We start from the raw sequence: 16,572 nt of genomic DNA on the forward strand, positions 1-16,572 counted from the left end.
GCAGTTGTTGGACAAACATTTTGCACAGGTTTCACTCTGTGCATCTTATTGCTGGCAGTTACGCTATGCAGTAGGTATTTAGATTTGTTTCAAGTGATTCCTTCACCTTTCTTGAAGCGGCACGTGTAGATTTCACAACATACATATGGAAACAATGTAGACCTGACTTAATACACTTGGGTGGTAGTGAAATGGTATCCTCTCCCCCATTGTCCCTGGTTTTGGCTTCTAATTGAAAATGTTGCAGTGTGGAAACCACATGACATGAAAAGCAGCATTTGGTGCAGGCATGCGCTGTGATATTGGATCTTAAGTTTTGAGTCTGGGCTTTGTTTTCTTTTGCTGGCGTTTTCTGCAATGGACTGTAATAGTTACCGTAACGATCGGAAAATGCATGAAGGTGCATTATGTTCTATTTGCACTTTAGGCTGTGTGACCGTGGGTTGCTGGGAAGACAAGACTGTACAATGCAGCTGTTTCTCAAAAATGCTAGTGGCCATTCTAATTTCAAATAGTAAAATCTCTCTAAATCTCATCTTAAGCCATAGAAACTTTTAAATGAGAGGAATATTTGAAATGACAAGCGCAACATTTTAAAGCAAAGCTCTGTTAGAAGTCCTTATTTTTCCTACAGTTACAGATTCAGTCAGATGTCTGTTTTATGACTTTGTTGCCTGTCTCTGAAGACAGCAGAGAGCCAATGAGAAAACTGGAAGAAGGGTGCCTTTTCAAATAGCAAATTGGGCAGAAAGCTGATCTCTAAATCACTAAGAATTCTTCTGATGCATGGGTGTTTTTTTTTCTTTCTCAAGAGAAATATTATCAAGTGCAAAGAAGACATAAAATATTTATAATTGTTATACAAGAAGGTTAATCTGGTTTCTAAGAAGTTCTCTGGCTGTGTTCATGTTTTAACTGCTCTGGAAAAGGCCTTCCCTCCAAGTCCTGCACTCAAATCCTGTTCAGAATAAACCTGCTTTGCTTAACCCAAATTACTGTTTATAGCATAGCTCAATAAAATCAACAATGGGAGTTGGCTATAATCCTTTTCTCTCCTTTGTTGGATTCAGTGCTTGATAAGAAATTGGGGCAGGAGGTTTCCCATGCAGTTTATGTGAAGGATGCTTAATTAAACCCATTCAAGTAGAATGGGTAGAGATACTTTGATACAAACGACAGTGTTGTTTTTTTTAATAAAGAAAAAGACAAACAATACAACAAGAAATGCTCTGACAGGTTGCTGTAGCATGGAGTGCTTTACCTCTGAACCCACTTTTACGTTCCTCAGACAGGCAGATCAGACAATGCAGATCTTTTGCCAGTGTGCTGATTTATTGGGGAAGCCTGTCAGCCAAGATGAAGAACTAGAAATGGTCTCCTTTGAAATTGAATTCTCTTTCATGTTGCAGTGTGACATTGGGGAGTTAATTCTAAATACATCTGTTGTTCGAATCCATTGAAAGTTGTTGGACTTATCTGTAAGTGTGTAGATCTGCTCCTGAGTTTATTAAATCCCGAAATGTTACTTGTGCTGCATGATTTAGGTCTAGGATCCAAAATCCTTTGAAATGGATGGTCAATCCCATTGACCTCCCTGAGCTTTGGATCAGGTACTAAACGCCCAGTAAGGAATCCAAGAGAAAACTCCAGCAAAGACCAAACCTCTCTTCTTGTAGCTGGCTCTTACCTTGTCCGGGATTAGATGCGCACCCTTTATTTTGCAGGATCAGGTAGAAAGTGTAGTAAATAGGCAAATGTCTGACATATAGGTTGTAGAGGTTAGAGCCTTTTGACCAAGTTGCAATAGCTGCAATAAAATCTGTCTCACGTGTTATTACATTGTCTGTTTCCTTGTCTAGTCCATCCCTCCCCTTAATCCTTTTAATCCAGGATTTCTCACTGAATAATCTTCAGAAAATATTTTAAACCCAGGTGACCTGCTTTATTTTAGCTTCTACAACTCAATGGGCAGAGCACTGGAACTAGACAGAACAAAACTGAGCGATCTTGTTCTGATGTTGAATAATTGACGTTTCTATCAGAGACACAAGGTGCGTGAGGCAAATATCTTTTAATGGATCAACTTTTGGTGGTAAGAGAGACAAGCTTTTGAATTACACAGAGCTCTTCTTCAGGTAGCTTTCACCACCAAAAGTTGATCCAATAAAAGATACCTACCCAACCTTGCCTTTCTCATGTCCTGTGATCCACACGGCTACAACAACACTGCAAACAACAATGGAAGATTTCTATCAGATGCATTTGCTATCGGTACTGACCTTGTACATCTCAGGTGTCAGAGCCCTTCCAAATTTTGCTCTCTGTTCAGTAGGACTGTATATATGGGAGCATGAGAATGAGGGATAGTGAGTCCTAACTGAGGTTGACAGGTGGACTTGATCATTAGCGATATCTTCCACTCATGCAGGCACTTATCAATTACTAAAGGGCTCTATAATTAGACAGACAAAGGGCTGATGGCTGGAAGTTGAAGCTAAACAAATTCAGACTAGAAATAACAGAGAGGTGGTTAAGCATTGGATCAGGCCACCATGGGATGTGGTGGATTCTCCATCATTTGACGTCTTTGAATCAGAATTAGCTGACTTTGGAAAAGATACGCAGTGGATCAACCCCAATTTATTGTGCCCAGTACAGGCATTACTGGGTTGCTATGTAACATACAGGCCAGGCCAGACCAGAAGAGCATAATGGCCCCTGCTGACCTTAAAATCAATCCATGCATAGCTAGGTGTCTGTTTGAAGATAGACCTGTACAGTGGAGATTTGGTGGGTTAGGAGTGCAGTGCTTTGACTGTCCAGGTCGCTGGGCTGAATGCTGCCCAGGGTCAATGGTCTCTATGGCTCAGCCTCTTGGACCAGTCCCTACTCGCCCATACAGTTAATACTAACTGGCCTCCCTGTTGGCACTGGTGTCAAACAGGCCGAGGACTGGATTGACCATGGCAACCTCTACCCTGGCTAGTAGAGGTGGCTCTTTCTGAGTTGTTGTGGAAGTGTGTTGACTGAGCAATGGGCAAAGGGTCCTTTCACTGCTGCTGCTCGTGCGGTGGTTAGACAAAGCTCGGATAGGGCAGGGCTGCCAACGTGGCTTCTCACGCAAGCATTACATTCGCCGCGTTCACATTAAAACAAACGATAAGAAGTATGTGACCTGTATGAACTTCTCCCTGGTTTGGAATCCATTGAAACGACCCTGCTCTGCACTCCCGGCACATTTCACCAAGTGATTTCAAAGTGCTTCTCAGACTTCTAAACCTCAGCACGACCCTGGGAGGCTGGTAAGGATTTAGAGATGGGGAAACCGAGGTAAAAGGAGACAGTTAGTTACTTACCCAAAGTCTCACACCCAGGAAGTTACAATGTTGGGGCTAGAACCCAGGTCTCCCGGCCCCCTACCCTATGACCAAGAGGCAACGCTTCCTTCCAATAAATAGAGCTTTCTTCTGAAAGGAAGGATAATAGAAAAGCAAGTACTAAATTTTGAATGAGACTAGGATGAAACAAAGCCAAGTTCCACAAGTCTGCAGATCGGTGTAAATGAACCTTTGACCCTAGATTTTGAGGGTAAGATTTTTCAAAGGCATAAATGGGAGCTGACTGTCCAGCTGCACTCTGAACCTTTCTAAAAATCTCCCACTTAACAGCAGCCAAAGGCTGTCACAGGACCAGCCAATATTAACTGGCTCCGTTTCATTTATTCCCCCAAATCTGTTCCCCCTAGAAACGTGGAAGACATCTGTAGATTCCCGGACCTGCCGGCTCGGAAACCATTGACGTACCAGGCCAAGCAGCTCATTGCAAGAGAAATCGAGCTCGAGAAGATGAGGAGGACGGAAGCCGTCCTACAAGCACGGAACGCCAGCCAGGTGGGAGTGGGACACTGGTAACGGGAGACGGCCCGAAGCTTGAGGGGAGCAAACATGGCAGATTCATCAAGCTCTCTGTGTGGCCCAGGCATAGCTAAAGAGGGACCGAGCACCGTGTTGAGTGGGGGTAGGTTGCACAAATTATAGGGGCCATGTGAGCGGGAGCAGTGTACTGTCTGTCCTAGGCACAGAGGCCAAGACTAACGATTCTGGATGGCTCGTTATATGGGTGTGCAAGCCCTAACGGAGGGAGAGACTCGGAGGGAGGGTGCTCAGCAATGACTGGAAACCGGCCCCCTGCATAGTGTCTCCACTTGGAAAGTCTTAGGTCAAGTTGCTTCTCTCTTGTGTTGTAAAACTCCAGCTGCCTCTGCCCAGATCCTCAGCTCTGGCCTCTCAGTGTGATTAGCTGTCTCTGCTCCGTGATGGCAGCAAGCAGGGGGGAAGCTTTGCCTGGCAACTTTCCTCTGAAGCCAAGTGCAGTGCGAAAGCTTTCCTTTTGCAAGTGAAAATCCTAGATTAAAACCTCCCTCCACCAACAACGATCTGTATGTTGTGCCCCAGCAGCTTTAAGGCTGTCCATGGCTTGCACCACGTGAAACGTGTGACATTAGCATTGTGTCTGACCGAGCCAAACAGCTCGTCTTTCTGCCGGGACCCCAGTAATCAATACTCACTGAAATGTAAAGTGCTGAAAAGTGATTCTGCAACAATGGCTGAGGTCATTCTGAATGTATCCCATCTCCTTGCCTTTTGCATGCTTCGGTGAAGCAGCTGTCCGTATAGAGAGATGCTCTAGCATCCGCTTGCTGGTAGATAGTCAGTGACGTTATTTATTTATTATTGGTCCCTTCTGTTTCACCTTTCTCCCAAAGCACGCCAGGAACATGAGGTCATTTCATCCCTCACTGAAACAGCTGCCTCTGTAGCTAGAAATGATCCCCTGGCCACGCATGTCTGCTCGGGTGCCTGCCGCATCCTGGGTGGTCCTCTCCACCTTCCCCTCTGAAACCAAGAGCAGCTCCCAGCCTCAGCCAGGAGAGGGACCTGGTAAATCCACAGTTGGGCCTGACACGTTCCACGCAGTAGAGGGCAGCAGTACGCACACGCGCGCGCACACACACACACACACACACACACACACACACACACACACACAGATTGTCGCTGCGGCTGTAGGGTATTGCTAATGTGCCTTTAGCAAAGGGTCGCATTGATGTGGAGGGGAGGGAGGGAGGTGAAGTGAGGCACAGCTGGGGTGGATATTAAGTACCAACAGTGCTTCTAGCACTGCAGAGAACACAGAGCAAGGCATGGTCCTTGCCCCGAGATGCTTACAGCCTCAATAGCTGTCGGCCCCAGGAATTGGTTTCCTGTGCTGACGGCTGTTTCCCTCTGTAATGCTAGAGTTCTGCGCCGCGCGCTGGTTTTCCCTGCCTGGCTAGGGGCACGAACGCTCCGGCTGAGGCCACGGGTGCTGTGCTCTCCTGCCAACGAGCGACGGCCCCGCCTGTCAATTTCTGCTCTTGGTGCATTCGGGGGCCATTCGCGCCGCGGCAGAATTCCGACAGGGAGTCGACCCCATCGCGAGAGCCATGGGTCGTGTGCATGGAGCGACGAGGGAGGGAGGGGTGGGGAGAGGGGAAGGCTCGGAAACGGCGTCATTGGGGCTCATGTGAGTCTGATCACTTTCAACAGAGGCCTCCCCTGGTGCAGCCCGGCAAGATAATTAATCCTTAAGAGCCGGCGACTCGCAGCAGAGGGTGTTTTTCGGGGAATGCAATTGGGGAAAAGCGATAGGGTAAAAATCTCTGGAGGATTCTTGTTTACAAGATGCCATCGGGGAAATGCACACGCCAGTGATCAAGAGGCCAAGCTGGGCTTGAAACTTTCAGAGTTCTTAAAATGATGGCAAATAATTGCCATGGTATTAGGATTTTGTGTTTTTTAAAAAAATTGTCATTTTTATTATTAGTCATGTTTATTACAGTGATGCCTAAGGGCCAGCCATCACGGGGCTGCACCGTGCTAGGCTCTGTACAGACACACAGCTTCAAAGAGCCTAAACAGACAAACCAGAAACTGTGTTCTGAGATCTCCAGTCAGGCTTTTTTAGAGGAAGGCAGTGGGTCTCAGCCTAGCTCTCCTGAACTTTGATTCCCAGGGAGTGGAGTGAAAAAAGTCTGACAACCAGCAGGGAAAATGCCACTTGTATGAGTGGGGCAGGACTGAGCTCTAAGCAGAACTTTAGGGTATGTCTACACTGCACACTAAACCTGCGCTGTGACTCTGGTTTCAGCTCCACCCCCCTTTTTTCCACACACACATCCGTCTGACTGGGGTCATCAAGCACTCAAGACCCAGGCCCATCGACCGTGCTAGGGGGGTGGGTCAGAGCCTGGGTCCAGGCCCTGTCGTTTTGCAGTGTGGACGTAGCTCAAGCCACAGACCCAAGTCAGAAGGTCTGCTTAGTGCAGTCTGGATGTGTTAGCACGGCTGTGAGACCGAGGTCCAGCCATTGTAAGCAGTGCTCAAGCAGGGGCTTGAAAACACGGAGTCCACAAGCCTGTGTCCCGCAGACAGTGCAGTGTGTAGATGTGCCCTTAAAAGGAGACTTCCAAAGGCACAAGGAGCTGTTAGACATCCACTCACTGTCAGTGGAAATGGGCACCTACCTGCCCTTTCTGCTTTTGAAAGATCCCCAGGAACGAATAGGAAGGAGTCGGCAATAGGAAATGGCCAATAAGGGCATGATCCAGACTCCACTGGGCCCTAAAACTGTTAACGAGCCTGTGTTTTAGGCCGGTACTGACGCAGACGTCGTGATGAGGAGCTGGAATGCCTGTTTTGTCTGGCATGCTTAGCAGGAGGAGAACTGGAGCCTTGAGATGTCTCGTGTTGTAACATAGGTGGGCAAGGGCAGGTGTGGCCAGAGCCTTGCCTGCTGCCTTCATAAGGCTGGACTGGATGGCAAAGAGCTATTGGACGTCGGGGGGGGACGGGACTCAGGTCTCCTGGCTAGACCACTCTTAAGGAGGGATATAGCTGTTACGTGCTCAGACACCATGGTAATGGGCACAGAGTCCTGGGGAGAGTTCCAGGTGCCCCCACACCTTTGAAAGGTCCCCTCTCATTCTAATTCCATCCTCCAGCCAGGAGAAAAGAGAGAGACACTTAAGGAAAAACACCAGTGTGCCTTGTAGATCTGATGGGACCCAAAGGTAATTGGAGGCTTATCCCCTGGGGCAGTGCGCTCTTCCTCCACCGTAGACCCTTGTATCGCGCTGACAATAGTCTGCACTAAACAAAACTGACCTAAGTGAGTCCTGTTTCATGTGAAAACTGCTTGGTAACTTCCCTTATCTCACTTCTCAAGGAAGGATAAACCCATTGAAATCCTCTCTCCGTGCTGGTTTGTCATCTTCAGTCTGTGACCTTTCTTAGGTCCCTGAGCATGTGTGTTAGCTCAACAGCCAGGCAGGAATAAAATAAACTAATATTAGATTATTTTTTTCCCAGGCCGGTAGAAGCTTGTTATAACCTCCCAGTGTATTGCAAAAGCACCTGAAATTCCCAGCTCAGCTCTGGGTCTCATTGTGCTAGGTGCTGTACATACACATAGTGAGAGACAGTCTAGACCCCAAAGAACTCACAATCTAAATAGACAAAACAGGCAAAGGGTAGGAGAGAGAAGACGGGCACAAAAGATGAAGTAACCGGCCTCAGGTCAATGCAGAGCAATGCCAGAGCTGGGACTAGAACTAGGGTCTCTTGACAGCTGGTTCAATGCCCCAGCCACTAGACTGCACTGTCTTCTCATTGTCGTTGCACCTGCAGCCCACCCAAGAGCTATGTCCACCACAGCACAGCTGGTTGGCTGACTTGGGGCCTTTGAAAGGGTGATACTGCCCAAGAAATTAGCACTTCAGTGTTCCCATGCAGAGGCTTCCCATAGCAAGCCCCATGTGAACGGTGACGTTTATTGCTGAGTTATAACCTTGGAATAACTAGATTTGTAACAGAGGATGTTCCTTAACCTGCTGTTGCACTTCCCAAGGAGTGTCCTGGTCGTGTCATACTGAATTTTATGAATGAAGAAGGAAGAGGTTGCTCACGGAGAGCAACTTTTACCTTCACAGGATCAATGGTTTGTCTCCAAGAGGACAAATGAGAAGGAGGAACTGTAAATACAGTGTGGCTTGTCCATCATTGCAGGTCTCTGAAGAAAGCCTCGGTGAAACAGAAGATAAGCCAAGTGCAAAACCAGGGATGCCCAAGTCCAACATCCGCAACCATGAGCAGCGTCTGGAGCACATCATGAAGAAAGCCGTTTTTGATGAAAAGGTGAGGTGGAAGCCCTTTCACAGAGGAGATAAAGGGGGTTGGCTGCCTGGCCCAGGGCCTGAGGCAATGGCACATGGAGCTGTTCCCACGCTGAGGTCAGTGGTTCAAATCCGGCACAGGTAAAGTTGTTCTTATCTGGCAGCTGCTTGTTCGCCATGATGAAATGAGTCATTGGGTTGCAGTCCGCACAGGTGGGTACCTGTGCTGACAGACTCTGAAGAGGCGCTTACAATAGTTTTTGAAGGCCTGGTCTACACCTAAAACTTATGTCAACCAAGCTACGTCACCCAGGGCTGTGAAAAATTTCATGCCCTGTGAGATGTAGGTCGATTAACCTAACCCCCAGTGTAGATGCAGCTGGTCTGACAGAAGAACTTTGCCTCTGGCCTAACTACTGCCTCCCACAGGGTTGGATTAAGTACAGCGGCAGAAAAACTCCTTCCATGGCTGTAGTAAGTGTCTGTGCCATAGCAGCATAAGTGTAGGCATACCCTAACTGGACTGCAGTTTTTCATGGCATTTAAGTGACTGTATTTGCCTCCTATTTGTAAAACTATCGGTCATGGCATGTTCTTTGATATCAAGGCAACCACTTTCCCCACTGTTGCCCACCTGGTAACATGCTCCTCTCCCCTTGGTAGGACTTTGGCATGGGCTCTGTAACATAGCTAGACATGTCCTCTTTTAGAGGAAACACTAAACCAAATTCTCCTCCATGAGCGGGGAATAACCCTCCCACGATATGTGCGCAAGCTATTATGGAGCTTGGAATGGCTCCTGCAGCTTCTTCCTAGCTGATGGTCACATTGCACTGAGCTTTAGGAAGGTAAGATACCATGAGGATGGGGGCCTTAGAGAAGCCTACTGGATCACGCTTAATTTGATTCAAATTCTGTTTTGCTTTTCAGCACTGATCGGTGAGATTTTTAGCTGGTGTAAATCGGCCTTGCTCAGTTGGCTTTATTGGAGCTACGCCGATTTACACTAGCTGGGGATCCGGCCCCTGTATTTATAAGGCATATCAATGTTTTTGGTGGAACGAACACGGCGGTTGGGTCTGCTTGTGCTGCATGGACGACCCGTCTCTGCAGTCGGAGCACTGGAGGGTTTATCTCAAGGAGTCGGGTTTCAGAGGAGATGTAGCTAAGTAACCTAGCGTCCGTTGCCCCGGCCAAATATGCTTTGGGATTTTAACGTCCTGGGAGCCAGGAAAAAAGCGATCTTCCGGGAGGCTGTTGCTACTGCTGTGACCCAACTAAAGCCCCACGTCCTGAGAGGGCAGGCCGCATTGCTGGAGTGCGAGTGCCTCTGATGCAGATTGCATAGCCATGTATTAAACATCAGCACACACTGATCCACACTTCAGACTGCTTTCTCCTCCACTACGCTCAGGCTTCAGCAGCAAGGGGGGGCGTGTGGCTTCATATCCTAATGCTGCTGGTATTGGGGAGGAGAGAGGGAGTCAACTGCCTGTGCATAGTGAATAGACTGTTCACAAAGGCATTGAGGGAGAGAGGGAGGTCGATAGTGGATATTTATAAACCTCTCTTCCTCTCTGCGAAAACAAAGGAATTCAATACCATGCTTCCCTTAAATGCATCAGTGATTTTTATAGTGCATAGAGCAGTATAATTAAATATTGATGGCAGAATTACCTACATGCCAGGCACAAGCAAAGCAGCAGCTGCAACATTAGCAATGTTTATGAGCCTGCGTCAAAGTCCTCTGGGCCAGATCCTCATCTGGTGTAAATCACTGAGGCTCCATTGAATGCTAGGGAGTTCTGCCGATTTGGGCCTTAATCTTTCAGGGCAAGGCTAAACATGGGAAACTCTGCCACTGGTTTGAGGGGTGTAAGACTTACGAAACAGATAGTTGGAGGCTTTGGGAGGCCGGGTGGGTGACCTTGGGAAGCTTCCCCTGAAGCGCAGAGTAGCTCGGCCTCCCTGCTCAGATCAGCGCAGTATCTGGTGCCGAGGCTCCCAAGCAGGGGGCACCAGCTGCGTCCGTCATGGTAGCGCGAACCCCGTGTGACATGGTGGGGCTCACCCAGAGCCATCGGGGTTCTCTCTGCCTGCCTGTTTCAGGTGCTGTGCTGCTAGGCTCAGGGCTCTGGCACCAGCCGACAGGCGCAAGGTTTCACCCTGCCTTCCACCAGCCTAGTGACCTCTTGCAACATGACTCAACAGCCGATTCCAGTCCCGAGTCACCCCAGATCTGTCTCCCCAAGTTCTGAACCCCCAGACACTTGGACTTCTCCCCTCTGGGCCATCACCCCCTGGAGGTGTGAAACCTGCCACCAGTTAATTCACTTTGGAGCACCCGTATTGCCAACCCCAAATGCTCAAAACCCATGAGTCAGGCTCACCAAAAATCACAAGATTAGCTTTAAATCATGAGATTATGTAAAAATAATAGATTTGATGATCTTTTTATTTGCCTTCTGCTTTGAGCCTTGAGGGTGCACTGGGGTCACATTTTGAAGCTTTCTCCACCACCACAAGGGCTAGAAATTTACTTTTTCTTTAAGAACGAAGGCTTAAATTATCACATCTCCACCTGACTCCAGGAGCTGGAGATTTAAGGAAACCAATAATCATGAGACTCATGACAAAATGATATGAATTAGCAGCACTGGGACATAGACCACACAGTTCGCACACCAGAGACCTGCTCGGGGTAAAAATAAACAGCAGATTTATTTGACAGGAAAATCGTAGGTTCAGAGATGAACTAGTGAGGAAAAGCAACACACGCAGGTTACACAGAAAATCAGCATAAAGACGCAACCTCAGGCTTTACACTCCTGCGTCTGCTGAACTCCCTTTTCTCATACAAGTTACCTACTGCTGCTGGACGGCTTCCCAGCGTGCCCTTGGCCTAGCGGGGATCCAGTATTTCACAGGCAGTACCCTACTTCAGTGCTGGCCCTCTGTTTCTGGCTCCCCTTCACTTTAGCCCCTCTTCCCTTTTAACAGAAGTTGCTGTTTTCTTTCTTTTCTTTCTCTCTCTCACATTGCGGTAATTCCTGATTACCCAGTCGAGGGGGGGGAACTCCCCTTTCTTTGGTTTTCTTGGAGTTTTAATGTCTTTCCATTAACTTTCATGATCCACCCTTGTCTTTCCCTGGGCTGTAGGATGCTCGGTGCCTGGAGTTAGTGTCGTGTAAACAGCTAGTCTGGGAGGCGTCCCTCCTCGCCTGTTGGCTTCACTCCCTGTTGTGAGGCGATGCCACAAGTACAACTTTCTACACAAAGGTGCACGCGTACGTTCAGGACTCTCACCTGGATACAGATCGCCTAATCACCACCAAGTTCAGAACCTTGCAAGCTTCCATAAAAGACGTTGCCTGACATATATTTATACACCATAACCTTGTATACAACCAGTTGATTCACTTGCTTATTCTTTGGGGTTCAGCTCCCCGGTTCTTCCATTGGGGTGTCTGGGGGTGTGGACACTGCGCTTCTGAGGCTTCCAGTAAGACACCCAGTTAACGTCAGTCAACGTAATATGAACCTCTCCCTGCTGGGCACTGAGCTGTGATTCTGCCCCGTCTCATTTCACCCAAGCCAGCAAGCAGCCACTGGGGCTCCCACCAGGTTGTCTTGAGCCAGGTTGGGTTTGAATCGACGAGGCTCTATATCCATCTACCAGTCTCCTGAGCCATCCAGTTCCCCTCCTGCAGTGCCACTGGATAATTAACAGGGAAAGCAAAGCTTCCAATGCGGGAGCAATGCCTAGAATGTGTGGCTGTTACCAGCCGGAGAAATGCTTGGAGTTATTTCTAATCCAGTAGATCATTATACGCCAGTAATCTCATCCAGAGGGAAATCAAGTTAATGGCAGATAGAGAGTATAAGCCATAGGAAAGATAAGCTCTCTGGCTTTGAGGATGTGAAATAAAACCAAGAACCAAAGACCACATTTTAAAAATAACACATAAATACGTTCAGAATCGTATTGGTTTGTGGAATCATTTTCCTTTTTATTCTTCTGACCTTGCAGGCTCTTACGGGAGGACCTGGCTAATTCACACTAGGCACAGGGAGACCCGTCGTCATCTACTAGATTCTAGGAACTAGGGAGTAAGTGAATAACCGCAGTAGGAAAAAGAAAATCGAATGCATCAGAATAGACTTTGCTTCTTGTTAGACCTGTCAAGGGCACCTGCCCTCAGAATGCGGTGTTGTTTGCAGCCTTGGGGTCCATGTGAACGGCTTGCTGCACCTTAGCACCTGAATCACCAGGCAGCAAATATCGCACTCATCCCTCCAGCTAGAAGTTTGCACCCCAGCCTCCCAGTCACAGAGCTGGCCACAGAGACCCATGTATTTGTGGCCTCCAGGCTCCGTTTGTCGCAACTTATTATATCTAGGGATGCAGCCCCAGGCCCTGTAAGAGCAGCAACCAAGATAAAGTGCAGAAACTCTTCTACAGCAGAGGTTGCCTCAAACTCCTCACCCTGGTGCCCCTCTCTCTGTGCTCTGAATGTTTCTTTCTTTTCCGCAAGTCTGGAGCCTTAGGGCCTCAGACCTGTGTAGCAGTTTAATAATGAAACCTCCTATTTTATTTTAGCTTGGCATCTAAGCTTGTAGAAACATCTCTGTCCGTGTGGGTGTTTCTGGGTGTTTGGGGTGGGACAAGAGGGAGATCTGGGTTCAGATTTCTGTTGCTTTTATGGAGAAAGCATCCAATGGCCTGAGCTAATAACTTTCATGGAGCATTCTTTACTCAGTAAGTGTTGCTGATGAGAGAAATAGCAATGATCAGGTCAAACTGAGGGCTTGTCTACATGGAGGCATCCAGAAAAATTAATCTGAATTAAGTAAAATGTAAATATGAAGTGGATTAGTTAAACCACATTAAATCCCTGTGTGGACTCTTTTTAGTTCAGAATTAAAGTGGCCTTCGTTCAGTTTAGTTTAATTCACTTTGGAAGTAGATTGATAAACTGAATGAAGGCCGCTTTAATTCTGAATTACGGTGTCCACACAGGGCTGTAATGCAGTTTAACTAATCCACTTCAAATTCACACGTTTAGTTAGTTCAGATTAATTTTTGTGGCTGTTCCCGTATAGACGAGTCCTTAGAACGTGAAACTGCCCGAAGTTGTGCTCTTGTGCTCTCCCTAGGAATCAGAAGATGCAGCAAGTTACTGTCATTCTGCCTACAATGGTAAATGTCAAACTATCTGTCTTAAGGTTTTCTCCTGCTGTCCATCACCGTAGTATCTGAGCACCTTCATGTAAAAGCAGTAGCAATAGTAAAGGGCCTTGCGGACAGCCACATTAACGTTTCTTGCATGCTGTTGGCAATGCATGCCCAAATGCACGAGCCTGGGTCCCCAATAATACAATGAGGTCTAAATATTTTTCTAGATGAAAGGCTTTTGGCCATTGGGAAACCATCCACAATTCAGAAATGTTGTCCGGAGCAGAGAGCTCAGTCTGTGCAATGGCAGTTGGCACTTGGACTGTTTCCTGGCTTTCTCCCTCATTGTGCAGTGCTAGTGGGGTGAATGCTGGCCAATCGTGATGACTGGTACCATTCACCCAGTGCAGCATCTCTGTGCTCAAGGGAACAATGGCACCAGTAAATGGCCCTTTGGACCTGAAAGCCAGCTGCGTCCAAAGCTCGTCCATTTGGAGAGAGGAAAGGGTTGTCCGAGGCTGTTCTCTGTGCCCCGGGGAAGTTTAGTACAAGGTGTTTCTCTGCTTTTAATGTTTTCTCTCCTTCAGCAGCATTAACATGCACAGAGCCTAGAGGGAGACAGGCAAGGGAAGCAATTGCCAGTCTGTCCAGGTTTGCGGAAACTGGATCTAGCTAGAAACAGCAAGCCACCAATTTGAAGGCTGGCCTAAATGTGATCAGTCCAATCCAGCAAGTCGCTACCATCCGTGATAAAGCTGAGTTTCCATTTCGGAACATCCCATTTCCCTTCATCTTCTGCTCAACCTGGCTAACTCATCAAATCCCTGCCGGGACCGAGTGAGTGCTCTTCTGAAAGCTGGCCTCTGTCCTGCAACATGGCTGCACCGTGAACCTTTTGGGTCCAGTCCCAAGGTGTTCAGCTTCTCCAGCTGTTGAGTGGATGTTGAAGGCACCTCAGCACCTTGCCATGGACTGGAGACCCGCTCTGCCTTTCTGTCCCTTCTGGCAGATTGATGCAGCTGTAAATAATGCAGTGGCTGCCTTGAGCCAGTGAAGCCAAAGAAATTCCTTCACCCCTCCTGGGGCAGTGACCGTGAAAGAGGTGGGAAGGCCCGACCTATGTGTGACTCACTAACACACCACAGGGTCTTCCCCTCACTTTCCACTGCTACTGCTTGTAACAAAACCAGTCGTGGATTCACGTACCTGGACTGGAATGACTCCCCCCACCCCATGACTGTGAAGAAGCAAGAACAATAAAACACAGAATGTGTTTCCCGCTGGATCCTGGAGCACGTGCTCACATCTGTTCTTTATCGTGCTGAACTTTTCATCTGCAAATAAGGGGGGGGCTCTTGAGTTGCTTTTTTTTATACAAATGTGCTTGTGTTAACTGGCGTTGGCGGTGCAGCATGCATAAAATATCCTACCCGTGCTCCCCAGCTGCACATACTCTAGTGTGGTCCATGTAAGGCTATACAGGCAAACGAACTTGACTGGTGCCATCCGAGCTCCATTGAACTCAATAGCAAAATTCCCATTGAGTTCAATGGAGCCAGCATTTCACCTGATTATATCTGGGTGTTTTATCCCATCTTATTATACAGAGACCTTGTAAACTGTTTCTTTTTTTCTTACAGGGATGGTGTTTATGGCTTCCATTTTCAACAACAAAAACCCTCCTTTTTTCCCCCTGTTACTAGCACCAATTAAAACTGCAATTCTTTAAAAAAGACAACTTTAATTTGTCACCATTTCTGCTTTTTTTTTTTCCCTCCAGTGTCTGCATTTCTCAGTGAAATCAGACCAGTCACTTTCACGCTTTGTTTCTAATCGTTTGCATTCTAGTTCCCATGCATGCTAAGGTTTCTTGCTTGGGTTTCCGGATCTGTGCAGGCTATTTGAATGAATAAAGAAAGGGCCTGAAATATAGAGTGATCTAGGTATAATTAATCCTACCTCAGTTTGAGGAAATGGTCTAGATGACCTCTCCAGGTCCCTTCCAGCCCTACATTTCTGTGCTTCTATAACGAAAGGAAACATTTGTACTGATAAATTGTGTAAACTTTTTTCTTTCTTAATGAAGTCACATTTTGGGTTTGTAACTAGATAAAAATCCCATCTGATGTTGAACTGTGCTGGGCTGGCACTATTCTCTTTATAACCAACGTGTACCCAGAGATCTTCTGAGGAGGAGTATACTAAAACCATTTTAATTTCTTTTCACAGCCAGAAACTGACTTCTTTGGGCGCCAGCTTGTTAAGAAGCAGGTGTCTCCATCAGCAGGTATGTGTAGAAAAGGCATGATATTAGTCAGGAAGGAAACTGGGAGGAAGGAAACTGGGAGGAAGGAAACTGGGAAACAGTTCTTCCATTCACCTAGCTGCGTCTGTGCCAGCGGTTAGGTCGACCGAACGGCTGTGGTCAGGGCGGGACATTTTTCACACCCCTGAGTGACGTAGCCAGATTGATCTAATTTTGAAATGTGGACCAGAGCTTTGCAAAGTTATGCAAGATGCTTAAGTGTGTGTAGGATCAGGGGCTTTGGATGTAAGAACCAAGTTCTGAATGCACTTAGTGTGGCGTAGTGATTTGACTGTGGGAGCACTTGTAGTAAGCACTACACCCGGCAGTAATGGTTGCAGGTGCAGTCCTTTTCAGTGTCTTATTGGTACTTCCTTGAGAGTCTGTTGCCTAAACTTTAAGCCTTTCCCATTTTAAGTCCCTTGATTTAATTGTATTATCGTATCTTCTCTCCCCACCCACCAACCTTCTCTGGTTACCATCAGCTAATCAAACGTCCGAGCACGACTCTGTTGAAAAACAAATTGGAAAGGCTGTTGGAAAGAGCGATGTTTGGTTCCGCTTTAATGAAGGGGTTTCGAATGCCGTCAGGCGGAATATTTACATTAAGGATTTGCTCTAGTGATGATGTAAAGAAATGAAACCGAAGAAACAATACATACAGAACAGAAAGGAGAACGTGACTCTTAGCTTTCTGAAGAACATGTATGGTTCATGAGAACTTTCCGGCTTTTAGTTTCTATTCAGCTGTTTGTAAAAAATAAATAAGCAAAATAAATGTTTTTGAACATTTGTGAAGTATTGCTTTGTTTATTTCATTTATAAATCCTTAGTTCTCGTATTTCGCCGGCTTTGCTGCAAAATTGTATATTCTACAAT

At 47.0% G+C, this 16,572-nt stretch overlaps 1 protein-coding gene across 5 annotated transcripts in view; it reads left to right on the forward strand.

Moving 5' to 3' along the window:
* Window positions 1-16,491, forward strand: part of CHTF18 (chromosome transmission fidelity factor 18) — a 45,055-nt gene extending 28,564 nt beyond the window's left edge. For 2 of the 5 annotated variants that reach the window (XR_006284157.1, XR_006284158.1), the window contains one exon: window positions 3,746-3,875. Coding sequence is in view for 2 of the 5 variants with exons in the window: in XM_037909899.2 (XP_037765827.1) it covers window positions 3,746-3,890; window positions 8,106-8,234; window positions 15,618-15,675; window positions 16,179-16,315 (469 nt within the window). In the remaining 3 variants the exon portion in view is untranslated. Of the gene's footprint in view, window positions 1-3,745; window positions 4,018-8,105; window positions 8,235-15,617; window positions 15,676-16,178 lie in introns of those variants that run through there. The other 3 variants (XM_037909899.2, XM_037909900.2, XR_005226948.2) reach the window with 3 other exon arrangements.
* The last annotated feature ends 81 nt before the right edge of the window (window positions 16,492-16,572 follow it).

Source organism: Chelonia mydas, chromosome 10, assembly GCF_015237465.2.
Source record: "Chelonia mydas isolate rCheMyd1 chromosome 10, rCheMyd1.pri.v2, whole genome shotgun sequence".
Lineage (NCBI taxonomy): Eukaryota > Metazoa > Chordata > Testudines > Cheloniidae > Chelonia > Chelonia mydas.